The 26764-nt window shown below is 50.7% G+C and overlaps 1 protein-coding gene across 1 annotated transcript in view; it reads left to right on the forward strand.

Moving 5' to 3' along the window:
* PODXL (podocalyxin like) overlaps positions 1-26764 on the forward strand; it is a 47218-nt gene that overhangs the window by 16710 nt on the left and 3744 nt on the right. Inside the window, 9 exon segments of the mRNA XM_054514897.1 lie at positions 13286-13878; positions 13880-14129; positions 16238-16248; positions 16250-16396; positions 17098-17163; positions 23116-23272; positions 24056-24117; positions 24213-24377; positions 25702-25758. Coding sequence (XP_054370872.1) covers positions 13286-13878; positions 13880-14129; positions 16238-16248; positions 16250-16396; positions 17098-17163; positions 23116-23272; positions 24056-24117; positions 24213-24377; positions 25702-25758 — 1508 coding nt within the window.

Genomic DNA, 26764 nt, shown 5'->3' on the forward strand with positions numbered 1-26764 from the left:
CCCCCAGGGTTTTTTTCAGCCTGCAGTGTGATTGTGTCAAAGCAGATTTATCTCCTTTTTGCTGCCCAGGCCCTGCTGAGCAGGAACGCTGGGTGTGTGTTTACCAGGGCCTGTGTCCCAGCCCTAAAGCACAGCAGCCGCTTCTTTTGAAGAACACACAAAGCAAGGAAGAGGAGCAATTGTTTGGGAGGAAGTTGAACCATAATGTAATACACTCCCATGGGATTTACTATTAGTAATTATTTGTATTGCTCTGGCACCCAACCAAGGTTGGGGCCCCGGTTAGCAAGGTGCTGGATCAGCCTGCAGATGAAGACAGATCTTCTGTCCAAAATCTGTCCATTCTTGCAGGTAGAGATGGGGAAACTGAGGCAGGGAGAGGTTGACAAGTGTAACAAGGGTTGTTTTGGAGAGTTGTGGCTCAGCAAGGAGGTGAACCAGCATGCAGTGCTTACGGGGAGCATCCTTCCTCTCTGGGGGTGAATCCTACAACATGGAACTGCAAAATGGTTTGGGTGGGAAGGGACTTCTTTAAAGACCATCTAGTTCCACCCCCTAGGAAGGGACACCTTCCTCTGGATCAGGTTGCTCAAATCCAATCCAACCTGGGCTTGGACACTTCCTTTACTTGTGCTGTTTCCAGTTCCACCTAAGAGGCTGTTGGGTAACAAATATGCTGTGCTGGAGGGTTCTGCCCTAGGACAGCACTGGAAAAGGTAGTTTCTCACTGTTTGTGCCTTCAATAAGTGATTTCTGTGATCACGTGTATTATTTTAAGGAGGGGAGGAGCAGGAGCTATCAAAGAACACAAGTGCTTCAAATGGAAGCTAAGTCTCACTTCTCCTGAAAAACAAAACAAAATAAACAAGTAAACAACAAAACAAAAAGCTAAAATGGGTTTATCTTTCTGTAAAGTTTCAGGAGAGTTAAATAATGAGGCAATTACGGATTTGCCAACAATAGAAGCTGATCAGATTACACAGGCCTGTAAAACCAGGGGCCTGCAAAGCCAGATCGTCACTGGGGCCATTTGGTGGGAAAGAAACTCAGTGCCAGACAGTCTTTAAATAGTTTTGAATAAGAGGGAGGGTTGGCTGTGTCCTTCCCTTCCGAGGCTCTCCCCACCTAAAGAATAGCACTGAGCCTCCTGCCAAGTCCCTGCCTGAAGGCTCCACTCACAGGCCCAGTATATAAATATATAAATATATAAATATATAAATATATAAATATATAAATATATAAATATATAAATATATAAATATATAAATATATAAATATATAAATATATAAATATATAAATATATAAATATATAAATATATATAGGTGCTCATGCATGCAGTGTGTATATATAGAGCTTCCCAATCATCTGGGAAGACCCCACCCTGAGGGAGGTGTGGGTGTGGAACTGGAGGGAAAAAAGAAAAATAAAAGGTAGGACCCAAAATAGCGCGGACACACAAAGGATCCCAAGGAAATGTGGAGCTCTCCTCACGGCATTGACAGGAAATCTCTGGGCTGCTGGTTCAGTAACCCTGGCCAGCCAAGGTCATGGGGGACTGATTGTGGTGGAGAGATGGATCCTGACATCCATCCTCTGCAAAAATCCTGGGGTGAGGGGTGTGAGCTGGAAGCTTTTATGTCAGAGAGGATTTGCAGGTGTCCCAGATGTGCCTGCAGAGGAATCTGTCTCCAGCATAGCCTGAAAGAGAAGCCAAGTAGACAGGACTGGGGAGGATATTTAACCAGGAATCACCCAAAATTTTACTTAGAGAAGCTGGGATGCTTAAGGGCATCACCATTGCCTCTGGGAGGTGGCTTCTATGTCACTTGGCATCACTTGTGTCTTTCACATCACCTTTGAGTGTCAATAAACCAAAGACCTCAGAATCACAGAGTATCTCCAGCTGGAAGGGACCCACAAGGATTATCCAGTTCAAGAAATTTGAGGTCAGTCCTCTTTGGGCTCATCCTGGCCTGGTGGTGGGTGGTGTGTGAGATGGGCCGGGGGAGGCAACGTGACTTACCACCCATAAAAGTAAATTTGCTAGCTGGAGGGCGTAAATTTGGGCTGATTTGTGACTCATCAGAGGCGCTGGGTGCACAAAGGAGGGTGAGGCTCTGGGCCTTATCCTGTCCCCACCATCTCTTTTCCGCTGGTCCATTCTGTCCTCGGGACAGGCAGGCAATGTCCAAGTCCTGCCCTGAGCATGACCCTGGGGACTGGCAGCCTCCCCACACAACCCACAGCGGTGGCAGGAGCAGGCAGAGCTGTTTCTGAGGGCAATTCCTGCTGTAAATCTTCGGGGGAGGTGGAGAGGAAAGGGAGGTGCAAGAAGCAGGGCACAGCGTGTGGCAGTACCACAGCAGCACTGTGCCAGCACAAACTCACCTCCCACTCACCCCTCCCCATTTCTTCCCTTGGACAAGAGCAGCCTGTGGCCAGGCCGAGGTCTCCTTATTCTTTTGGGTTTAGGGTCTCTTCCTCTTGTTTTCTGCCCCTTAGGGCTGTGGTTTGGACCTCCTGTGTGCTGGGCCTGCAGCTTTAGTGTCCAGCTGAGGATGGCATCCTTGGTTTTGGTGGCACAAATCTGGGCATTAGATCCCTGCTGCTAATATCAGCTTTAACACCTCTCTGTGGTCTGGCTTTTTCAGGCTGTGAGGTTCCAGAGAAGCCTGTCCTCGAGCTTGGGGTTGATCCTTTTCCTTTAGGAAGAGCCCCTGCCACAAGAAAGGGAATATTCCCTCCCTTCTTCTTCCTCAGTGCAAAAATTAGAGTGGCACTCACAAAAAGTGAGGGGGTTTGGCTGCACAACCAACCCACAGGAGTTCTGCTCCACAAGAGCCTTGTGGCCCTCATTGCCCATGGACAAAGTCTAGACACGTCGCTGATGCACAGCACCCAACTTGAGTGACATTGGATGTGACAACTCTTCCCTGACGCCAGCCAGCTGGCAGAGGTTCAGCTGGCAGGATGAGTAGCTCAAGGCCAGCTCCATCCCTGCCTTGCTCAGCATGAGCCCAAATATGGGCCCAGCCAGCTGGAGAGGAGAGCAAGGTGAAGAATTCCACCCTCCCCTGCCACCCAACAACTTGTAGGGCGCTCTCTCCGCTGCCTTCTTGGGTTCTGCCTTTCCCCATGGCAAAAACTGAGAAAAACTGAGTTCCAGGGAGCCCTGATCATGACCTTTCTGTAGTTAAGGGGGCTTATAAGAAAGATGGGAACAAACTTTTTAGCAGGGTCTGTTGCAATAGGACAGGGATGATGGTTTTAAACTGAACAAGGTTCAATTTAGATTAAATACAAGGCAGAGATTTTTGATAAGGGTGCTGAGATGCTGTCACATTTTGTGAAGCTGTGGATGCCCCATCCCTGGAAGTGTTCAGCACCAGGTTGTATGGGACTCAGAGCAACCTGATCTAGTTGAAGATGTCCTTGCTCATTACAGGGGGGTTGGACAAGATTTTAAACATCTGTTCCAACCCAAACTAATCTATGATTCTATGATGTGACATCAAATCTGGCATCAAACAAAGCTTTCCATGCCCAGGAATTATGAAAGGCCAACCTCATCTGGGGAGGAAGGTGTGCCCTATCCCTGATGTTTGGTCAGTGCAACATTTAGGAGTTTGTTTTCTGGGGACCATCACCAAATTTCTCCTGAATTAACTTTCCTAAAGTGCATCAGCTCCCCCTCATCAGGTTTAAGAGCTGAGGAGAGGTTGATTTAACTTACTTCATTTAGTCCAAATTAAATTAAGAATGATTTAAAGCTGAGCAAGAGTGGCCACCTGGTGGGTTGTGTGCACTTTGACTAATCCACTCTGAAGTCATACCTCCTTTTAATTTTAGATTAATTTTTTCTGAGTACCCCCGTGTAGACAAGCCATCAGGCTGTATCAAGATCAGTTCCTGTCTCACAGGCTCACGTCCTCACTCCTTCCCAAGCTGCCTGGAGTCCTCCAGGAGAATCCAGCAAGGGATGATTAATCTTTCTAGGGTGAAAAGCAGAGGGAGGAACTTTTCTCTGTCTGAATGAATAAATCTGTGTGCCCAGACACCCTCGTTGGTGAGGGTGGAGAAAGGAGGTCGGGTCCCCAGGAGGAGCTGCTGGGATGTGACACCTCAGCCCTCCAGAGCAAAGCTGATGCTTTGGCCAAGCAGTTCATGGTGTTGGCCTCTCCAAAGGGCTCCTTCCCACCACCCTGACAGCTCCACAGCTCCTCAGTGCTGGTATCAACTCGTGGTCCAGCCCTCAGCCTCGGGGAGAGGTGGTGAAGTTCCTCCAACCCTTCTTCCACCCTGGAGAGAGGTGGTGAAACTGGATGGGATCCTCATATGGTCAAGGTGGAATTGCCAATGTGGCAGCCCCAGTCTTTAGGTTCTTCTCATGGATTCCTGCCCAAATTCAGAAAAATCTAGACTTTTAACTTATCTGCCTTTTCTTATTTAAAGAGGGCTTTTTTAGTGTTCATGTCCATAGAAAAAATCCTGAAAGCCCAGCTTTAAGACTTAAAACATTGAAGAAAAACACCAGATATTCAAAGTATAACAAAGTTCTGTATTCTTAAAGTTTTCCTGAGGTTTTCAGTGTTGTGTTGACTCACAACCACTCTTCTGGGACAGAAGCACCTGTGCTTTACCTTGATCCAGAGAGACTTTCTGGCCCATTACTCGGTGTAAACCTTGAGTTTATTCCAAAGTCCTGTGTGACTTTTGCAGAAATAGAGGGGTTTCAGGGCTAAATGTAGCAGACACCGTGTCCTTCAGCAATGGGTGATTGATGCTCTCTTGGGCCACAAATCCTCCTCCACAGCAGCAAGGTCATCATGGGGCAGCTCCACTCCAAGGGTACAAAGGATTCAGGAGATGACAGGAGCCCGGCCGTGCTCTGTGCTTTGGAGGGCCTGGTCAGGCTGGGACATGAGGCATTTTTGGCTCGTGCTCCCCACATTTCTGCTCCAGCAGCTCTGGGGCCATTTCCTACACAATGAGATGTTTCTGGCTGCAGAGACCCCAGCTCATTCTGCAGCCTGGGAAGGGTGCAGGGCTGGAGCCAGATCCCTTAAAAATCCCATCATGGATAGGGTGGAAATAGCCTCTTTCCCCTGATGTAAAGAGGATTATTTCCAGGCTTAGTGGTGAAAAATGCCTGTGGGTTGCGTGGATAGAGGTGGGCACTTGTGTTTGTGTTGGTTTGATTCCTTGACAACCTCCTGTGAAGGATTTTGGAGATTTCATTTTCCACAGTGGTCTTCCTGTCTCCTTCTGATGGTTTTCTCATCTTTCCCCTTCACTTAGCCACAGATTTTCCATGAGAAGAGCGGTGGAGACACAATCCTAAATAGGATGTCCTATGTTTATCCCTAAGAGAGGCTGGACTTCCCACTGCTGGCATTCCTCACCTCTGGCTGGAGCTGGCCATGGGATGCAGAACAGCCTGGGATGGACCAGCTGGGTCCACTTGAGTGAAAAATGCCACTGATCACAAATTTCAGGCAAACCCCAGGCTCTGAGGAGAAATTCAGAAGCGTTCCAAGCATGGCATGAAGGACAACTCAACAACAATGTTTTTGAGAAGGTGGGAGTGAGGAACACTGAGATATTCCTGCTCCCTCAAACCCACTGTCTGGTCATTAATTAGTGCAGCAAATGAACCCATTTCTGCCTCCCCAGATGTGGTGTTTAGAGGGACCAAGGGAGTGTGAAGAGGAGACGAGTCAGGGCTGCAGGAAAGGGGAGTATGGGGAGGTGTGCCTTGGGATGATTATTTTTAATATTTGTCACACTTCCAAATGAAACAGCAGATGAGCTGAGCTGGCTCAAACACTTGCAGAAAGAGCTGATGGGGAATTTGTTAATGAAGCAAGTTTGTCATCAGAAAATGCTGGTTCATCAAAACCTGGGTTCTGGGGACATGTGTTGCAGTCCTGGCAGGAAAAGTGTATCAGGCTGTGGGTGGGTTTCTTGGTTGAAACCAAGGAGGTTTAAAGGCTGTTGTGTGAATAAAATAAAGCCAGGCAGATCTAACAGAGAAGATGAAGCAGCCAAAGCTCACGTGAGGTTTGCTTCAAGTCCTGCTCTTTGGGCTTCAGGGTTCCCTGTACTTTATAAAAATAGGGAAAACTTGAATTTTTCCCAGTTCTCAAAGCAGAGTGGCCTTTTGGCTACTGTGGGGATATGATTCACTGCAAAATGCTGCAGACTTAGTGTCCTCAAGCTGATGCTAGAATGCTGTGAGGACATTCTCCAGATTTCCTGCTGAGGGGTATCTCCAGGCTGGCAGTGGAGTAGGAAGCCCTGGGTGCTCCTCTCCATCTGGAGATGAGGCAAAACTCCTCGGGGCTTGAAGCACATCCATTTCCCCCCCTGCCCTGCTCCAGCTCAGACAGTAAGGGTTTATTGGGAAGGGTTTTCAGGGCAGAGGCAGTGGCTGCAGATTCCTTCAATTTGACAGCAGAGAGGAGGGCACTGTCAGCATTATTGCCTCTATCTCACTTGCACTTCCATGCACGATCTAAACAGCAGCAATTTGAAGAGTTTTTTTCAATAGAACCTTTTCGCAGAGGGGCAAAGGAGGTTCCCTAAGGACAATAAACCCAGTGTCTTTAAATCAGAGCCGGGGCACACTCATTTCATAGAACCATAGAATGGTTTGGTTTAGAAAGGACCTTAAAGATCATCTCATTCTAACCCCCCTGCCACGGGCAGGGACACCTTCCACTGTCCCAGGCTGCTCCAAGCCCCATCCAGCCTGGCCTGGGACACTTCCAGGGACCCAGGGGCAGCCACAGCTGCTCTGGGCACCCTGTGCCAGGGCCTCACCCCCCTCACAGCCAGGAATCCCCTCCCCTGACCTGCTGCCCACACATCTTTCATGCGGTCCCTCCCCAAGTGTTATTGCAGCACTAATTAGACCCAGCCATTAGGTCTCATCTGGAACATTTTGCAGAGCAGTTCTATCAAAAGTGTTCTGCAGCAGTTTTTATTCTGGCAGGGGTTTGGAGAGGATATGTCTGCACTGGATGATTGGACTGATGGATTAGAGGCAAGTGCTCTGGCAGCTGCTGTTGGACCTTTCCCCATTCTCCAACCCAGGAAGCCAAGCTGGTCTCTGGCCTGGGTGAAGCCATTTCATAAAGCTGATGGTGAGGCTGGCAGCAAAGGGGCTGGGTGATGCTCATTAGGAAAACATCTTAAGAGCTGGAGAGTGCCAGGGTGGTGTGTAAAATGTCCTTGTACCACATCCCTCACTAAAATCTCTGCAGGCAGCTCAGGAAGACCCTGTTTGGATCCCATCTATCCCTAAGCCATTGGAAGGGAAAGAGGCTCTACACAGGCAAAATTAAAAACCCTGTGAAGTAACCACTTGCTCTGGTAGCCCAGCTTAATTCCAGGATAAATAACACTGCTCTGTGATATTCTGCCAATCTGATCCCTCTCGCAGTTTCAAAAGGAGGTGACAGATTTCCTGTCCTCTGCAGTGACTGGGCTCTGCTGAACCTCAGATACGGCTGCATTGCAGAAGGGTGGATAAAACCCTCCTTTCTCCCAAGAGCTTCTTGCAACGCAAAGAAAAGTCCAGGAGCTTCCTCCATGACTTTGGCAAATGCTGTCCCCTAGGAAAGGCCACCCCCGGAGCCTCAGCCCCTGCTTTGCCTTTGATGAACTCAGCCCGCTGCTCCCATTCAATCAGGAAAGGCTGCACAAAAGGGGAGGAAAATAGGAACTTCCTCAGAGCCTGGCTTACATCCCTTCCCCTTCCCCGGGCTGCTCAGGCTCCTTGGCTTTCTCATCCCGCCTTGGGAGGAGCAGGAGCTGGCTGCCCTAAGGCTGCGAGCCTGCCGGCCTGGGGTGTGTCACCCACCATTTCCTAAGTTATTCTTTTGAGTTTCCTTTTCTCACTATTAATAGAATTTCAGCCAATATCTGAGCTCTTTCAACAAGGTGGATGGGGGGGAGACAGGGGGAGGCTTTACCAAAATAGGAAGCGGGAAGCTGTTGGGGAGGGAATAATCAGAGGAGCTGCCTGGAGAGGGAATAATCGCTGGCTTTGGGTGGGCTCTGGGAGGATGGACGGGCTGTGTCCTTTCACTTTGCATTTTGAGCCTCTTTGATTCTCTTTTTGCTCTCCAAGCCTTGACCTTTCCAAAAAACTTCTCCCCTGAGTGCCTTCCCCAGCCTGCAAAATTTCACGTACTGACTGCACTGAGGTTACAACCAGAGCATCACTCCTCGGCAAGGTTAAACTGGAAAGAGAGAGACACTTTAGACTAGATGTTAGTTGGAAATCAGTAGGAAATTTCTTCCTGTGAGGGTGATGATGCCTCCAGAGAATCTGTGTCTGCTCCATCCCTGAAAGTGTTCAAGTGTTCAAGGAGCATCCGGGGATAGTGGAAGGTGTCCCTGCCCATGGCAGAAGGTTGGACTAAAGGCCCTTTAAGGTCCCGTTCAACCCAAACCATCCTGTGATTCCATGAGTTAGAGGTGGTGCTCAAAGTTGTGTCTATGCCTGCTACTGTGAGGAGCTGTGCTGGCACAAATGAGATCACCTTTCCTTTTACATTTTGGGTGACTGTGACAGTATTCACAGGGGTCTTAGGATGAGGGAAGAGACGAGGATCTGACTCCATGTTTCAGAAGGCTGATTTATTATTTTATGATATATATTATATTAAAACTATACTAAAAGAATAGAAGAAAGGATTTCATCAGAAGGCTGGCTAAGAATAGAAAAAGAAAGAATGATAACAAAGGTTTGTGTGTTGGAGAGAGAGTCTGAACCCGCTGGGCTGTGATTGGCCATACATTAGAAACAACCACATGAGACCAAACAGATGCACCTGTTGCATTCCACAGCAGCAGATAATCATTGTTTACACTTTGTTCTTGAAGCCTCTCAGCTTCTCAGGAGGAAAAATCCTAAAGAAAGGATTTTTCATAAAACATGTCTGTGACTGGTAACTTTCCACATCCCACCAGCCCCTGGCCAGAGAACTCCCACCTCCTCCCCATCCCCACCCACAGGGGCACTCCCGGCCTCCCAAATGGGCCCGTCTGGGTCACCAGCAATAAGGGAAAGTTGTCTCCCCTCCTGGCTGTCCCCAGCTGTCCCAGACACTCTGTATCACGGGCCTGGCTGTGGGATACGCGTATCCGGACATGAAATCATGTTTTTGCAGCGCACTCATTTCCTCCCGTTTGGCCCGCGGATGCCTGCAGGGCTCGCGCCCTCCTCCTACAGGCCCACCCCACACCCAGCCCCAGAGGTTTGGCTTTTCTGAGGGACACAAAAAAAGAGAAGCACAGACCAACCTTTAGACTCACTGCAGCCAGGTCAAAATACCCCCAGTAGCTGCTAAATCGCTCTCATCTTCCATAAAAAGGGGGAATTGGTGACGGTCCAGAAAAGTGAAATCAGAAAAGCGGCCTTGGCGTGCCAAAATGCAGCCAGGAAGGTCAGGGGCAGGTGGTTTTTTTCTGCCTTCTGGAAAACAAGGTGAGGGACTCTGGCTGAAATTCAAGTGGTCTTTCTTTTGGGAAGGGTCTCCTCTGGATAAGGGGAGTGATAACCTTGAGGATCTCCATGCTCCATCCTCCTTCTCTCTCATAGATGCCTTAAATCCTTTTATCTCCAGGCTCACGGCATGAAGGGATCACTTGTCCCCTGCAAAAGGACTTACTGTATCTTTTGTGAGTGATTTTCATGCTGAAGGGGCCCCAGACATAATCCTGTCCTGTCTGGCTGTTCTTACCAGGGCTTTTCTCCTCCTTCAACCAGATCCTTTTCATTTCTTCTGTTGGGGACAGTTGTCAGGCAATACTGGCCACCAGCCCAGGCAAACAGGGGCTTGTTACCAGCTATTACCCTTGAGTCCACCACTGAAATTTGGCACGGGTGGCTAGTGAGGGGGGAAGAGATTGAAAAAAAAATCCCATTTTCTGGCATTTGAAAGAGATACAGTACGTGTGGAAGGAAAACAGTGACTCCTGGGACTGTGGTGCTTGCTCTGTAGTTGTTTCTGCTTTGGAATTAAGTTTGCAATGGCTTAGCCTAAGCCAGGTCTTCTGTGGGTGGTGACCTGCAATGCAACAACAGCAAAAAAAAAAAGGCAATTTTTTCTAAATGAAATGCATTTTTTCCTAAAGCTGCAGTGAGACAGAGTCCCTGGACAAACAACAACATTAAGCTCAGAGCAATAAAGCTGCAGGAAGGTATTGAGCCCCATGACTGCAGCAGCACCAGGTGCAGCAGCAGTGAGAAAACAGTTTAATTTAATGCAGCAGGATAGAAAAGGTAAATTTTGCTGACAGGAAGGTGCCCCAAAACCTGCAGGAGGGGTGTGGAGATGGATGTTGGTGCTCCTCTGTATCTCTGTGGCCACAAACCCTCTCCACTGGTGTGTGGTAGGTCCAGCCCATGATGCTTGATCCCACTTCAATCACTGGTCCTGGCTTAATGAGGAAGAATAAATGGATTTTTAATGTCTCTTGACCTTAGTGAAGAGGAACACTAGGAGTGGGTGCAGAGATACAGAAAGATAGAATACTAATGAGATTTTTGGGCACGAACTTGAGTCTTGGTTCTTCTCCCAGTCTTTTTTTTGGGGGGGAGACTGTGTCACTCTGTGTGCCCCAAAAAAGACCCTGTTACCACCCCAGACAGGACTAGCCTGGAGGATGTCACCAGACCTCTCCATTAGCAGAACAAGCCCTTGTTTTGGGCTTTTGCTCTCAGTTTTTTGTTAAAAGTGCTAAAATCCTATCTATGCCTCCCCAGGGTGGAACAGGAAAGTGCTGGGGCAGGGATCCTGGTTCCTTGGATCAGAGGGTGGTCCCAGCTGGCCACCAGGACTGGCCCAGAGCCAAAGCATGGTCCTGTCCCCTTCTCTTGGACTCAGTTGAATTGAATTGTCTTTTTGACCTCTGTTGGGAGCCTTTAGTTTCTGCCCCTCTGGGATGAGCCTGGGGCATGAGGAGGAAATGAGAGCAGTGGGGGATTTCCTCCTTCCTTCCTTCCAACCCTTTCTTTCTTTACATCTCTTTTGTATTGTTTCTACCTTTAGGGGATTTTTTTTGGTACCTCTTTTGTTGTCAGACCCCCTGTCAAACTTTTACACCCTATTTATGGGACAGACCCATTTTGTGGCTCACTGGATTCCTGGTCTCCCCCCAGCTTGGTGCAACCATCACTGACAATTCAAGCCACACAAATTGATAACACAACTTAAAACACATCTAATGAGGTGGTAGATCAAAACTCCCTTCTGTCTTCAGCACTTGGGGTTTATCTGTCAAGACCCTGTGATGGTGTTTTACTTCTTCACCTCTTCTTCTCCTGCAGACAGTGGTCAGCCTATAGGAAACATAACTTATCTCCACAAAAGCCCTTTTCCTGCAGATGTAATGGAAATATTTTCTCACCAGCCAAGTGTTTCCTAAAATAATTCATGCTGCTGCTTTCAGTTGCACTCACATCTTGATTGTGTTTCCAGGAGTGGCTGCTCTTGGTGGCTGGTGAGGAAACCATGTTTTGGGAGGAGATCTGAACTTTTACAAAGGCACAGAGTGACACGACAAGGGGTGATGGCTTTAAAGGGACAGAGAGCAGAGTTAGATGGGGTATTGGGAGGAAATTCTTGTCTGGGAAGTTGGGGAGGCCTTGGCACAGGTTGCCCAGAGAAGCTATGGTTGCCCCATCCCTGGAACCATTCAGGGCCAGGCTGGATGGGGCTTGGAGCAGCCTGGGATAGTGGAAGGTGTCCCTGCCCATGGCAGGAGGGGTTGGAAGGAGATGATCTTTGAGGTCCCTTCCAACCCAAATCACTCTGTGGTATCTGTGATCCCCCTGAAATGGTCAGGCAGTTGCATGAGCTGATCAGTGCAGGTCCATTCCAACTGAAATATTCTATATTCCATTCCATTCCTTTCCATTCCCTGTTTGGATGCCCATGCAGGACCCAGATGCAGCTCCTCTGCCTCCTCCAAACCCACTCTGTCCCCAGGCAGTTCCCACAGGAACCCAAACTTGTTGCAGCCTCCCCGTCCCAAACCCCACTCCCCAGGTCCTTCTCAAGCCAGATCCTGACATGGTGGAGTTAAATTTTCCCACCAGAAACTTGAGCTTCATCAGATCTTTGGTGCACAATCAGTGCCAATAGACAGGCTCTAAAGGAGAAGATACTTTGCCTGCGTGCCAGCATGGAGGAACAAAGCAGATTTCTGGAGAGAAGCATTAGGCTAAAAATCAATCCTTGGAAGTGTGACTCCTGTTTTTGAGGGTTGGAAATAATATATGAATGCTTGATGGGAAAAAAAAATAAAAATATAGCAGTTCTTGTGCACAGTCCCCAAGTGGAAGAACCTTGTCCCCAAATCAGGTCATTGCTTTGACTCCAGAGGGATCCATGGATAAAGTGGCTCAGCCCATGTTTCCTGAAAGGTGAAAAATTGGTAAAACTTTTCAGGGTGAATTTGAACAAGAGCCCAGAACTGGTGATTGCCACGTAGGGAAATTCTCTGTGGCCATTGATGGAGCTCCTGCAGTGATTACAAACAGAAGAATAGACCTAGGTTTTTATACTGGTTTAGTGGTGAAAATGCCCCATTTTGGCATCGCTGCACATTGCAGAGCTCTCTGCAGTGGGAGAGTTCTCTCTTGTCAGGTGAGTTGTCCTTCAGCTGCATCCCCCACTGAGGAACAGCTTCATCATTTGAAAGTTTAAAGTATTCTTCAGAAACAAGCACAGATCTCTTTGCATGCGATAATGGGAGGTAATTAGGCTTCATGATCTTGGAGGTGTTTTCCAACCTTAATGACTCTGTGATTCTGTGTCACCAGGGATGGGGGAGACCCTCCTAGCAGGGATGGACACTTGCAGTCAGTGCATCCCTTGCCTGTCCCCTTACAAGGGCTGGATCTGCTTTATTTTGGGAACCACTTGCAGGACTTTTCATGGAAGCAAAAAGATTTTCATGCTGGACCTCTCATCTGAGGGAGACCTGTCCTGAGACCCAGCAGGCCTTGTCCTCCTGCTCTTGCTCTAAAGTCCTGCTAGTTTGACTATGTCTGGAGGTTCCTCTTGTCCTCCTCTGCTGTACTTCCTGCAGGACACAGTGATACCAGAACATGGAATTTGACACGACTTTGGAGAGCACGAGGCAAGCCCTGAGGGAATGACTCGTGGTTTATACCAGTGTTTACTTCTACAGATACACGTTCTGAGGAGAAACCAAGGGCAGTTTCCTTAGTTCAGCATTTACTTTGGTGTTTTCTCTTCTCCCAGGTGTCAGGTCTCAGGAAAATACAGACCCAGAACAAGCCTTGGCCACCAGAACCACAGAAACCACCACGACGACCCCGCCTGCAAGCACCAGAGAGACCTCACCAACCAAACCTGCACCAGCAACTAGCACAGTCAAACCCACCACCACTGCCACGAGCCAGCCCACCGTGTCAGCAGCCACCTCTGCTCAAAGCACCACCACCACCACCGCCACCACCACCACCACAACCAGCCCAGGAATGGCTTCATCCCCCACTGCTGCATCTCCCACCACGGTGGCAAAGTCCACCCTTGCAGCATCAGAGACCTCATCGGGTGCTGCCATCACCCCAGCCCCCATGCCTGGGCAGGACAGCTCCTCACAGAGCACTGCTAGCCCCAAAACCAGCCCTGCTGCAAGCTCCACTGCTCAACAGCAGCCCAGCACTACAGCCAGTTCAGGAAGCTCGGGCAGCACCACTGCTGCAAAATCTGTTGTCACTGATGCAACCAGTCCTGCGGGAGCTGCAGGGGCTCTTGGCACATCCTCTCCCACCCCAGAGCCTCAGGGAAAGCAGCCTTTGGATCATAAGTCCAACACCACTGTGAGCACCTGCAGCGACAAGGACTGAGTCTCCCCAAAGCTCCGAGGACTGTGTTGTCCCTCCTCCACAATGTGCCACCAAGCAGCCTCCTCCTTCTTCCAGCTCTCCAGCCCAGGGATCAACCCCTCCCACCAGTCCTGGAAGCAACAAAACTGTCACCCCTGCAACTGGATCCCTGTCCCCAGCCACCAGTCCGATGTCACAGCATGGCAGCAAAGACACAGTCCCAGAGGCAACCACCATGACAACTCCTGGGGCAGGTAACAGGGGACAGGAACCTTGGTTTACTTGTGCTGGGGAGGCCTTTCTGTGTTTTCTCTCCCTCTGGCTACCTAAGCACCTCCTGCCATTATGGGCTGTCACCACCTTGTCTCATTTTAGGCCTTTCCAGCGCAGTTGTCTGCGTGACAAGCGCGTGTTTAAGTCCCCGTTGTCCTAGGTGGAGGTCGAGTCAATGCAGTCAGTGAAATCCAAGGAATGAATCAAGTGGCAAAGTGCAGGCACTGGCTTTTGGATGGACCAAATGGTGCCTGAAGCACCATCAGCTGCAGTGGCTCCATCTTCAGTGACAGGGAACAGGAGCAGCAGCGATGGGCTGGGGACTGAGCGGGGAGAACTGGGGAAGCAGTGTGACAGCCCCCAAAATGCTGCCCCTGGGAGATCCCTGGTGCAGCTGACAGCTCAGGGAAGGCTGTCTGGGCATGCACAGAAAATGAGCTTTAGATGACTAAGGGGATTTTGTGGCTAAACTCTTGAGTTTACAAGCCCTGAGGAGTCTGACTTTGGTAGGACGTCCATCAGTGCTGCGGGAGGGCTTTGGCTGCTGGCTGCTGTCTAGGCAGCAGTAGGGGTGTCCACATGATGTTCAGGACCTTGCTGAACACTAGTAAGGTGTTTCTCTGACCTCTGGAGTTTTACAGTTGTGTTAGCTCCTGGGTGTCCTGGTGAGGCACAGTTCAGCCTCCCAAACTGGCATTTTGTCTGGTTCAGCCTCCCAAGCTGGCATTTTGTCTGGTAGCATTCACAGGGGATCCACAGACCCTGTGAGGGCTCCATGGAGCCTTCCAGACTTGGCTGGCATTGTGGGCTCAGCTCACATCTGGCTGTGAATAAAAGCTGTGATCACACTGGAGCCCTTCATTATCTTCCCCTGGAAAATGCTCTTCTTGACCCAATTTCCAGTTACCTGGAATACAGAGGCCACTCAAAAACCATCTCCATCCCTCTCAGCTGCTGGCACCACTGATGGGCCAAGGTTTTATTGCAAGGCCATCTTCACTGGATTCCCCCAAGTCATGTTTTCATGTGTGGGCAGGAATGAGGTGAAAATATCCATGAAGGATGTTTCTTTTTCCTTTCTTTCCCCTTCTGCTCCACAGGACTGTTCTCCACTGAAGGATCATATATAAAATTATGTTAATTCAAATTGGGCCTCAAGCATTTAAGCCTGAAGAGGTCTAAAAACCCCTTTATATTTAATAAATAGCTGGCAGAATTCATGAGAAACAGATGGCTTTGGAATTAATTCTCTCCTGGAGCCTTCAGAATGTGTCTGGGAGAGAAATTTCCCTCATCTTTTCTGTGGAAGAGGTAGGAGTCCCGAGAGCAAACAGGCTGTGAATATCCTGTGGCATTTTAATTCTCTTTGTCACCACTTAAGGATCAATTAGTAAGCCAGGGATGAAGATCCACGTCTTCAAAGGGATCTGGGGAGGCAGGAGGCTGCTGTGCTCCTTGCCTGCTCCCACTACACAAACAACTCTAAGATGGTACAGAGCTTAACCAAGTCCTCAGGGGTGACCTCAGCTATCAGAGACACCTGCATGGGGCTGGCAGATTTGGGACCTGTGCCCTCCTGGAACAGCAGGCAGGACACACCAGGCTGCCTCCTGTAGAACCAGGCACTACTTCTAAGCTGGTCACCCTGGAGTTCTTCATGGAGGTGCAGTCAGCAGAGGTTATGGCATCACATCCCCTCCCAGCCGTGGCAGATCCAGGTCTGTGTCTGCTGAGGAAATCTCCATGGAAGACACCCCAGATAAAGTGAAAGGAGGGTCACCCCACACTTCTCAGTGACTACCCAGCTACCCACACACAGCCATCCAGTGGCCTTTGCTTCCTCTCTGATGAGTTTCAGCAGCAGAAAATAAAATCAGTAATCAGATTATTTCCATATCAAAGTTCAGTCAAAAAAAAAAAATAAAATTAAAGAAGGAATCTAAAGCCTCTCCAGCAGAAAGAGCTTCAAGGCAGAGCTAGAGATGAGAAGTGATTTTGAGGTGATCCCTAACAGGGCTGTGCCAGCTGTATCCTCTATACTGTGTCAGTGTCTGTCTGCTTGTTTCTTTGGTGCATGCTGGGGAGCCAGACCAGAGTACCCAGGGACGCTGGACCTGCATCAGCCAAGCCCAGCAGTGCCTCCCAGAGCCCTGCCAGTGCCCAGCCTCCAGCCCCGGGGGACCAGACACACCAGGCAGAGACCTGCACTTCTGGCCACCCACAACCCAACATTTCTTCCTCAAACGAGGTAACAGCACCAAATGGGAAGGTGGGCACCTCTCGGGGGTGTTAACTCAGAGGTAACAGCACCAAATGGGAAGGTGGGCACCTCTCGGGGGTGTTAATTCAGAGGTAACAGCACCAAATGGAAAGGTGGGCACCTCTCGGGGGTGTTAATTCAGAGGTAACAGCACCAAATGGAAAGGTGGGCACCTCTCAGGGGTGTTAACTCAGAGGTAACAGCACCAAATGGAAAGGTGGGCACCTCTCGGGGGTGTTAACTCAGCTCCATCCCACGTGCACGTGGAGTCTGCGGCTCTTCTCGCTGTTCCTGTGTCAGAGAGAGGGAAAATCTGCCAGCAAAGGAATTCCAGGAGTTGTAGAATCACAGAACTGTTTGGGTTGGAAAGGACCTTCAGAGGTCATTTCCTCCCATCCCTTTCTCCTGGAGCTTTCCAGAGCAGAGACAATGAGGATGGAGGTGAAGGGAGCGTGTCCAGGGGACGGGTCTGGAGCACCAGGAGCAGCTGAGGGAGCTGGGAGGGCTCAGCCTGGGGAAAAGGAGGCTCAGGGGGGACCTTCTGGCTCTCTACAACTCCCAGAAGAGTGCAGCCAGGAGGGGGTCAGGCTCTTTTCCCAGGAAGCAAATGATGGGCTGTTGGATTGGTGACAAACTGTCCTTCCAATCTTTGTCCACCACTTAGAGCTGCTTTTCTTCTGCCTTTCCAGCTCATCTGTAAAGAAGAGGTGCAACATACCAGACCCAGCATCCACCTGAAAGAACCCAGAACCTGTGTAAGTGTCACCTTTTTGACTTCCATGGAGAATTAGCAGCTGTTGGAGGTTCAGATTTTAACCTGTGGTGCTCTGAAGATGTGAGAAAATGCTCAGAAATGAGGGAATTTGATCAAAGATGCCACCAATGTAAAATGGTGAATGCAAACCCATGTTCAGCAGTGTCACCAGTGGGGGACGTGGCAGGAGGACAAGAGGCCAGTGTTGTCTTCTCCAAGCAGAAGGACCAGCTGAGCCCATCCAGGTCTTACAGAAGGAGAAATGGAAAAGTTTAAAGGATAAATCTTTCCCTATGCTAGCAGGAAAGCTTTTTTCCTAAATTGAAGGGCTGAAATTTTGTCCCAAAACCCAAGAAAGATTCGAGGTGTTCCTCTACAGTTATTGTACACTTGTGAGGTCTTGTACCTCACACTGGGCTAGGGTGGCATCAGCAGCTGGGAAGCAGAGGAGCCTGGAGCTTGGGGCTCCCTGTGCTCCTCAGTGCCCTCATAGAACCCTTAAATGAGAGGGAAAAACTCCATTTCACTGGTTTCAGAGCCTTTGCAAGACCAGGGATCAGTAAAATGTGGTGGGAAGGCTGAGAGCAGGGAAGCCCAAATTTAGGACCACACACCAGGACCCTTTCTGGTGGGTGGGCACTGTCTGCTGGTGTTCCTGAGGGATATCCAGAATGGTTCTGGTGGAAACTGTGAGCTTCCTGCAATAGGGAAGGTGCACTAACCTGATAAGTTCCAAATAGGAAGAAGTTTGAAGTTGGTGATAGAGAGGAAGAGACACCAATAAATGAATGGTGAGGTCCTGACAGAGTGACTGTGGGTAGGGCTCAGGGGTGGGGTTTGGCATGATAATGCTCTGGTTTCTGGCAGTGTAAGCAGTGGAAAATTGACACCTCAGGGACCTTCTCACAGCCTGTGGCATGGGCAGGGACACCTTCCACCAGACCAGGCTGCTCCAAGCTCTGTCCAGCCTGACCTTGGACACTTCCAGGGATGGGGCAGCCTCAGCTTCTCTGGACAACCTGCTCCAGTGTCTCACCATCCTCACAGTAAAGAATTTCTTCCTAATATCTAATCTAAATCTCTCCTCTTTTAATTTAAAACTGCTCCCCTTTGTCCTGTCACTCCTAAGTGAATCACAGAATCAGCCAAGTTGGAAGGGATTCTCCAAATGAAACCACACAGTGTTCACAAAACCCCTCCAGACACATTGTGAATTCAACTCCTGAGCACAGCAGCTCTTGAAATTCCCTGTGCCTGGGTGATGGCCCTGCCTGGCAGCCCTGGACAGGGCTTGGACCTCCCAGCCTCATCCACTGTGCTCCTGGAGGAGGGAAAGCACCTGCCTGCTGCCTGTTGTCACCTCCCTGCTCTGGCTGCTGCTGGGTGTAAATGCTCCTTGCCCACACACCTGCAGTAGTGGTGATGTCCTTAGTGATGCTCTGAATGCTGAGGATGATTCCAAGGAGGGGCCTTATTTCCATGGGGCTCCAGCAGGATGGTCTCTCCTCAGACCATCCCTTTCCCCATGGAATGTCTGGACACGGCTGCGGGTTCATGCTGGAAAATCTTCTCATCAAATTTTGTACTGAATAGATAAAAATATTCAATCAGATTGACAAAATCCAATTTTGGAGCCTAAAGGGACTTAGGACCAGGCTGGTGTTTAAAGCTTTCCCCCTCCTTCTGGGCACAGTGATGTTCCAGAGCTGCTGTCCTTCCCATGGAGTTGTCCTGGGAGAATTTTGGAAGCAGGGATGGTGAGGCTGGGAAGCACCAGCAAGCTGAGGGATGGGCAGAAACCACATCTTGGCATCACAGCCTGCTCCAGGGCCATGGAGCATTGGAGCTGGAGAGCCAGGGAGTCTCCCACCCTGCTTCCCTTTGATCCTTCTGGGTGTAATAACAAGCCAGAGCATTGTTAGCACAAAATGCCAATTACACCCCAAAACAGGCACAGAAAAGCTGCAGGGCTGCATCCTCCCATCCCATCACCCTCCTTGGCTGCCAAAGCACCTCCCTCCCAGCTTGCCCTTAACTTTCCACTCGTTGTCTTCCCGAAAATCGCAGCCCATTTTGTGCCTCCCAAGCCCAGCAGATAACAGAGAAATGGCACTATCTGGTTTCCCTGCTTTGTAGGCCTGGTAAACACGTCTGTAGCCAAATCCTGACAGCAAAGTGAAAAAATCCTCTGTGTTTCACAGCCCGTGGGAAAACAGGAAAGTGTGTGCTGTAAGAAGTGTTCCAGAAACAGCTCCAACCCTGCTCCAGGAACAAGCCAGAGTTGGGGTGGCATTGTACTAAAAATTCAGATCCAGCAAGAAGCCAGGGCTGTGTGGGGGGACCAGTGGTGGGGGACAGGTCTGGATCACACAGGGCAGGGGAGAGGACAGTGCAGAGCCACCCACCCCAATCACAGCTGGGCTGGTGGGGCAGCACCAGTGATGGGGGTACCCCAGCAAACAGCTGGGACTGAACCCAGGAACTGCAGACCTTTCACCCCACCACACCTCACTTTCTCCAGAAAACAAGGAATTCAAACTAGAAATCCTTTAAAAAACAAAACAAAACAAAAGCCAAATATAGAGCTGGTACCACTTTGTGGACTGTAGGTGTTTCACAGGCTGGTTGGTTCCCTGCATCCTTCCTCTTCAGGTGATGCTTTGAACCAATGCTGAGCAGGTTGGTCCATGTTCCCCCACCTCCTCCTTCCTTTAATTACAGCAGTATCTTAATGAGTTTTTTAGTAAGGCTTATTAGCTCAATACTTTTCATTCCAGAGGATGACTTCTTCCTGGCTCACAAATTCATTTTCAGTTGGGTTTCTCCTGCTTTGGAAGGGATGGCTGGAAGATGGATGGATGGATGGATGGATGGATGGATGGATGGATGGATGGATGGATGGATGGATGGATGAAGGATGGATGGATGGATGGATGGATGGATGGATGGATGGATGGATGGATGGATGGATGGATGATGGATGGATGGAGGGATGGATGGATGGATGGATGGATGGATGGACGGATGGATGATGGATGGATGGATGGATGGATGGATGGATGGATGGATGGATGGATGGATGGATGAAGGATGGATGGATGGACGGATGATGGATGGATGGATGGATGGATGGATGGATGGATGGATGATGGATGGATGGAGGGATGGATGGATGGATGGATGGATGGATGGATGGATGGATGGATGGATGATGGATGGATGGATGGATGGTCTGCTCCTCATTCCAACCCCAAAATGAGTTAGGTGAAGCAAGACGTGACGATGACAGAGGTGGTTGGTGTAGCCTGGAGAAAGAAATAACCAGAATTCTGCAGAGAATAAAACAAAATGGAGATCATCGCTAGGGAGATGTGATCTTTAGGTAGTCACCAACTGCAAATAGAATCTTTAATAAGTTGTGTCATCCCATTGTGGTTTTGTTAATGTTAGTTAGAGTAAGTTTGTAGTGTGTGGTTCAGCCACACAACCCCGTGCCCATCTCCCAGGTGTTCCTCCTCCATCGTGTCCCCCACCTGGGCACAGATGTGTCCAAGGAGCTGAGTCAGTGGATGCTGGGGAGCACCAGAACCTGCAAAAACCACAGCAGGACCACTGGAGCCCACTGGAATTGCTGTGTGACACCCACTGGTCCAGGGATGACACAGGACAGCCCCTGGAGCAGGCGGAGGGACTCCCTCACCAAGCAGGGTCGAGGGCCGTGGTCCCCCCTCACCCCGTGCAGCTGGCGGGGCTGGTTTGTTGACTCAAGTGCTGTTACCTCATTCGGGGATGTTGGTTTTAGGTCCCTGCCAGTGTGGGAACCGGATCCGAGCTGCTCGGCAGCGCTGTCAGCTGCAGCCAAGGAATGCAAGCGGCGGAGGGGGAGCTGCCAGGGGCATCCCTGCCTCACGCTGCCCCTCTCCAGCCCTGCAAAGGGCCAAGCCATCCAGTTCACCCCCTGAAGGGCTCCAGGCGCTGCTCACCAGCTGCCCCTCTCCAGCCCTGCAAAGGGCCAAGCCATCCAGTTCACCCCCTGAAGGGCTCCAGGCGCTGCTCACCAGCTGCCCCTGTAGTGGCAAAAACCTCAGCGAGGTTTTAGCCTCTCATCCCATTTCCCTCCTCACCCAAATAATTATTTTCTTTTATCTCCCATGGGGTGGTAGGGGAAGAAACAGGTTATTGAGGGCTGGGGAAAGCGGAGCTGCGGCAAAACCAGGGGAAGGAGGATGCAGGGAGGCAGCAGAGGCTTTTCCTTCCTCTGCCAAGCAGAAAGCGCTGCACAGACAGGGTCTGGTAAATGTCAGGACATTCCAAGCGTAGGAGCACAGCCCAGCGTCCAGATGTGATAAAACCACCGAGCTACAGCCCCCTCCTCGTTGTCCTGCTGGGAACCAGCTTCGCAGGGAATGCTGCCCTCGGGCTGGGGCAGGTTTCCCATCCAGCTCTTTTCCCAGGGATGGCACAACCCCACGGAGGGGCCCCGGGGAGGCTGTGCCGGCGCAAAGCGAAAGGACAGGCAAGGGACAGCGGCCGTTCCCAGGGACGGCCGGGGCCTCCCGATGCTGAGCTCTGTACCCGGGGCCAGCCTTCCGCCCCGGCAAGTGCATCCTGTCTCCACTGCTGCTTCCCAAATGTTTAGATAAGATGGGGTGAGATTAGGTGCGTCCCTGGGCCCGGCAGCTCCCATCCCAGCCGGGCAGCAAGTGGGGTGCTCCAGCCACCAGTGGTGTTGGGATGGGAAGGGAAGGTTTGGGGTGATGGAACAGGCAGGAGCAGAGCCTTTCCCACCTCATTTCAGCAGGGATCAAGGACTTTTACACACAGGATCACCTGTGTCATAAAAGACTTGTGCACGCAGGAGCTGTAAATAAAATACAGCGCCTATCACATAGGACCTGTGAGGGCCAGGTCTGCGCACAGAATCATGGAAGGATTTAGGTTGGAAAAGCCTACTAAGATCATCAAGTTCAACCATTTACCCAGCACTGACAAAACCATCCCCAGCCTGTGTCCCCAAGTGCCACATCCACACATCAGGATCTGTGCAGGCAGGAGGGAGCACTTTACTGAGCTCCCAAATGCTACAAAACATCGAGCAAAAAACCTGAGGAACACCCCAGAGGGAGCGCAGGCTCCAAGCACCCCTCTCCCACCTCTCCAGGGATGCTTTGGGTTGCCCAGAGAAGCTGTGGTTTCCCATCCCTGGATGTGTTGAAGGCCAGGTTGGAGGGGCTTAGAGCAATCTGGTCTGTGGAAGGCGTCTCTGCCCATGGCAGGGAGTGGAACTGGATGATGTTTTGGGTCCCTTCTAACCCAAACCACTCCGTGATTCATTCTGTGATTCTATCCAAAAGCAAGAGACACTCTCTTGCTCTTCTCTGCAGAGCTGTGGGGAAGTTTTAGGCAGGACAGGGAGCTGTGTTGGTGGGGACAGAGGCCAGAAAGGCTGGAGATGGGGAACTGTGGGGTTGCACAGCCCTGCCCTGCTCCCGCTGTGGCCCCCTGGCCTCGCCAGCCCCCCCGCCCTGCTTCCCTCAGGGACCTGCTATTCCTGGAACACCGAAAGCTGTGGCTCACAGATAAGGCTGGTGCAGGGCCCCGGTGAGGAACGGCAGCCAAGAGCTCGGCTCCTTGTAAAGAAACTCCTTTTAAACTTTTCCTGTTCCCCGGGAGGGCCGGCGGCAGCCGGGCAGTGCACAGGGAGGAGGGAAGATCACAGAATCCATCTGGTTGGAAAAGACCTCTGAGATCACCTATGGGTCCAGCCTATGGCCCAACACCACCTTGTCCACCAAACCATGGCACGGAGGGGCACCATAAGACTGGCACCATATCCAGTCTTAGAGGGGTCATTCTATCAGGATGGGACATCCTGCACCCCTGGCGATGGGGCGGGGTGATCCTGGGCAGTCCCTGGGTGGGGGAGCAGTGCTGACCCTTGCTGTCACTGCAGGATGAGTGGACGGCTGCCAGCAAGAACAACTCCTTCTTTGAGAGCTTCTGCTCCACGGCCCAGCAGGCGTTTGACGCCAGCAGGGACTGGTGCACGGTGATACTGACGGCCTGTGAGAGACCCTCCCGCCAATGGGCCGTGAGGGTGGTCCTGCACTGTGAGTATGATCCCATCACTGGCCCTGGGCACCCTGCAGCTGGAGGCCTGGCAGAGCCCTCACATCTGCTAGAGCTTGGCCCAAGGGCTCTGTTCTGCCCCATCCCAGCGGTCTGGGCGAGGAAGGATCCCAGAAATGAGCTCTGCGCCCCAAGGAATGCACCAGATCCCTCTGCCCTGTTGAGCCATGTCCAGTCCATGTTCCTCAGTCTCCAGGAGGAAGAATTCTTCCCAGTGCCCAGTTTAAATCCTTCTCCAAAGACCCCAGAGAGGAGGTTCTTGCCCATGTCAGAGCCCTGCTGGGATACCCAGCTCAGCCTGGGTGTGCTCAAATACTGCTTTAGGATCAGGGTGCCTGGGAGATGCAGACATCCTGCTGCCCTAGCATGAGGGGGAGGAAGGCCTGAGCTCCATCTGCTCTTACTCATCATCAGAGCAGGAGCTGGGTGGGTGGGTGATCCAAACTCCACATCCAACCTCAGGGAAAACACCCAGGCACTGGAGACTAATCCTTGAGGAGACATGTACAGCCCCTCACTGGGCTTACTTGTAAATCATCCACTGGAGATGGATGGTGGGGCCTGGAGGCTCTGGGGCTGTCCCACTTCCAGAGGAGATCCCGGCTCCTGGTCTGGCTGTGAAGCACCTACAAGGGTTGGCTTCATCCCCACACATTTTCATCCACCTCCTCCAGAAATTGGGTCACCCCTGTGACAAGGGGATAGTGGCACAAACTGTCCCCTGTCCACACCTTGTGCTCACTGAAGCCTTTTTCTTCCCCCAGTTCCCCTGGACTCTGGAGAAGTCCTCGTGGGGCTGAAGGAGAAGAAGGACAGGTTAGAGGAGGTAAGCGGGTCCCTGGTCACGGCACAGCTGCCCCAGGGATGTTCCCCAATGGTGGGTGGGTGGCACAGGAACCTGACCTGTCCCTTCTGTGGCAGCTTGGCATCGTCAACATCACCTCTGACAAAATGGTGGAGGACATGACCATCAAGGACGAGTTCAGCACGCCCCTGATCATCACCATCATCACCCTGGCCGGCTCCCTGCTGCTCGTCGCGGCCATCTACGGCTGCCACCAGCGCCTCTCCCAAAAGAAGGACCAGGTAAGGTGGCAGGAGGGTGCGACAGGTGTGACAACACCTTTTCCATCCCAGAAGCATCTTCAGGAGATGAGGATCATCAGTGTTGCTGTCTCTGCTGGCGGAGACATCCTGGTTTGCCCAGTGAGCATCACCCTGGATTGTAATTTTGACAAGAAAGGCTTTCTCAATCCAAAACCTCATTCCAAAAACAAGCTTTAGCCCTCAAAAAATTTCTTGAAATACTTTTACAAGTAGTGGAGCTGGGGTGGGTGCCAGGCAGCCCCAAGCTGTGTGCAGAGAAGGAGGAGGGTGTCAGCAGGAGGGGCATCAACACTGCAGGGCTCAGCCTTTGCTAGAGCTGGGCCAGGGCCAAATTTCAGAGCAGCAGCAGCAGGATTTAAGGAAGAACCAACACAGAAAGAGAAAATAATGTGATTTTTATCTCAGGAAGCAATCCTAGGTGATTTTAGTGTAGCATCCACCTGCAAGGACTGGCCATTCCCACACCCTGGGGCACTGAGGTTTGCACTGGTCCCAGCTGCTGTTCCTGAGGACTTAGCTCTAGGGCAGAAACAGAAAAGGAAAATAGTTATGAAATCAGATTATGCAATCAGGGTAAATCACCCTCCTGATGGAGAAGCAAACCTACTTCACTCCTACTTCAAATCACTTTCCTCTGGACCAGCTCATCCTTTCTCAGCGACCCCAACCTCTGAACCACAGGAAAACAAGGGATAAAACTTTAAGTATTTACAGTGCAAGGTAGGTGAACACAGCAGGGAGGGAAGAGCAAATTAATTCCCCTGTCAGACTTGTTTGTACTTACCAGGCTTGATTTTTTGGGAAGAAATAGGGGAAGAGGCAAGACTCAATAAATATTTGACCTGCACTGTGGTCCTCTTGGAGGGTTTTCATCATCTCTTGCATGAAATCTCCCTGGCTGGCATGAAAAACATCCCACCAGGGACAGATAGCAGCATAACATGCCCCATGTTGCTCAGAAAACAGGTAGAAATAGGGTATTTTAGTGATGGGAACACGTGTCCCTAAAATAACCTGGTGCAGAGCAATAGGTACCAGTCCAACTTGGATGTTCCAGAGGTAAATTCCCACCAGACACAGGGTAAAATAGCAAAATCAAAGCAAGGGATGCTATTTCCAAAAATCAAATACATTCCTCTTTCCTGCCTTTGTTTTTGGGTGGTTTCTTTTGTTCTCCTTCTGTTTCGTTTCCAAAAATGACTTGAAAGTTTGTTTTTTTTTTTTCCTATTTTATTTTTTTTTTCTCTCCAACCCTCCTCATCCCCCACCTCCCTCCCTGTTGTTTTATCTTGGAAATACCCAGAACATCCACCCTGATGTCCCCGGGTTTGATGATGGACATGTGGCCCTGATCTTTAATGTGAGTTCCAACACAGGGATCGGAGGGGCGGGCGCCGCATCCGTAACACCCCCAGCTCTCACCTCCAGTGCTTGGTAGGGCCCAGTAGCTTTTAACAGGACTAAAGCCCAGCTTTACAGCCCCTTTCCTCTTGCTGCATGGCTGGAAGGTGCCTTGCCATGGTGGGAGACCAGCAATCCCACAGGGAAGCAGCCCTTGGGAGAGCCCTGGGTGTGTTCTTTGCTTTTTGAGCATCCCACGATCCCCACCCTGCCACAGGGGAGTGACACAGGGGACTCCCAGCAGCGCCTTTGCAGCTCCTCTGCCAGCACCAAGCCCTGCAGTTTTGCTTCTCCATCCCTCTCCTTCTCCATGGATTCCCTCCCACGCCTGTCTCCTGACATTTATAGGAGCACTGTAATAGAGCAAGCTGTGAATCCAGGCAGATTTTAACAGGGCTCCCCAAAAAGGGCTGAGCAAGGACTGCAGTTCCCCACTGAATCCTTCCAGGGAAGGATGGGATGAAGGACCCACCAAGAGCCCTGTTATTCCCAAAAAGGGCTGAGCAACCCACTGAATCCCTCTAGGGAAGGATGGGGATGCAGAAGCCCAAGTGAATTCAAAATTAGGACAGGCTGGGGTTCTGCCAAGGGATGAAGGGCTGAGCTAGAGCTGGAAGCACATCACACCAAAGGACCAGGCTGATAAAGTGTCTGATTCCATCTTCCCCTGCCTGGTTTCCACAGAAAGTTCCAGAATGAGGAGGATAATGCTCAAGATCTGGCAGATGGGAGCTGCCCCAGAATAAAGGAGAAGAATAATAAAACAACTAGAAAAAGGACAGGGGTGGATAGAAAGGGGAGGGGAAGAGCAGATTTGAGGTAGGGAGGCAGGAGTTGGGATGTAGTGTTGCTCAACCTCTTCCCAAGGTCCTGGATGGAACAAACTGAAGCTGGCAGCTGCTCCTGGAGGTTTTCCTGTCTCTGGCTGCTCCCTCCTCCTTCCCATCATCAGCAGAGTCTTCCTC

Source organism: Molothrus ater, chromosome 5, assembly GCF_012460135.2.
Source record: "Molothrus ater isolate BHLD 08-10-18 breed brown headed cowbird chromosome 5, BPBGC_Mater_1.1, whole genome shotgun sequence".
NCBI lineage: Eukaryota > Metazoa > Chordata > Aves > Passeriformes > Icteridae > Molothrus > Molothrus ater.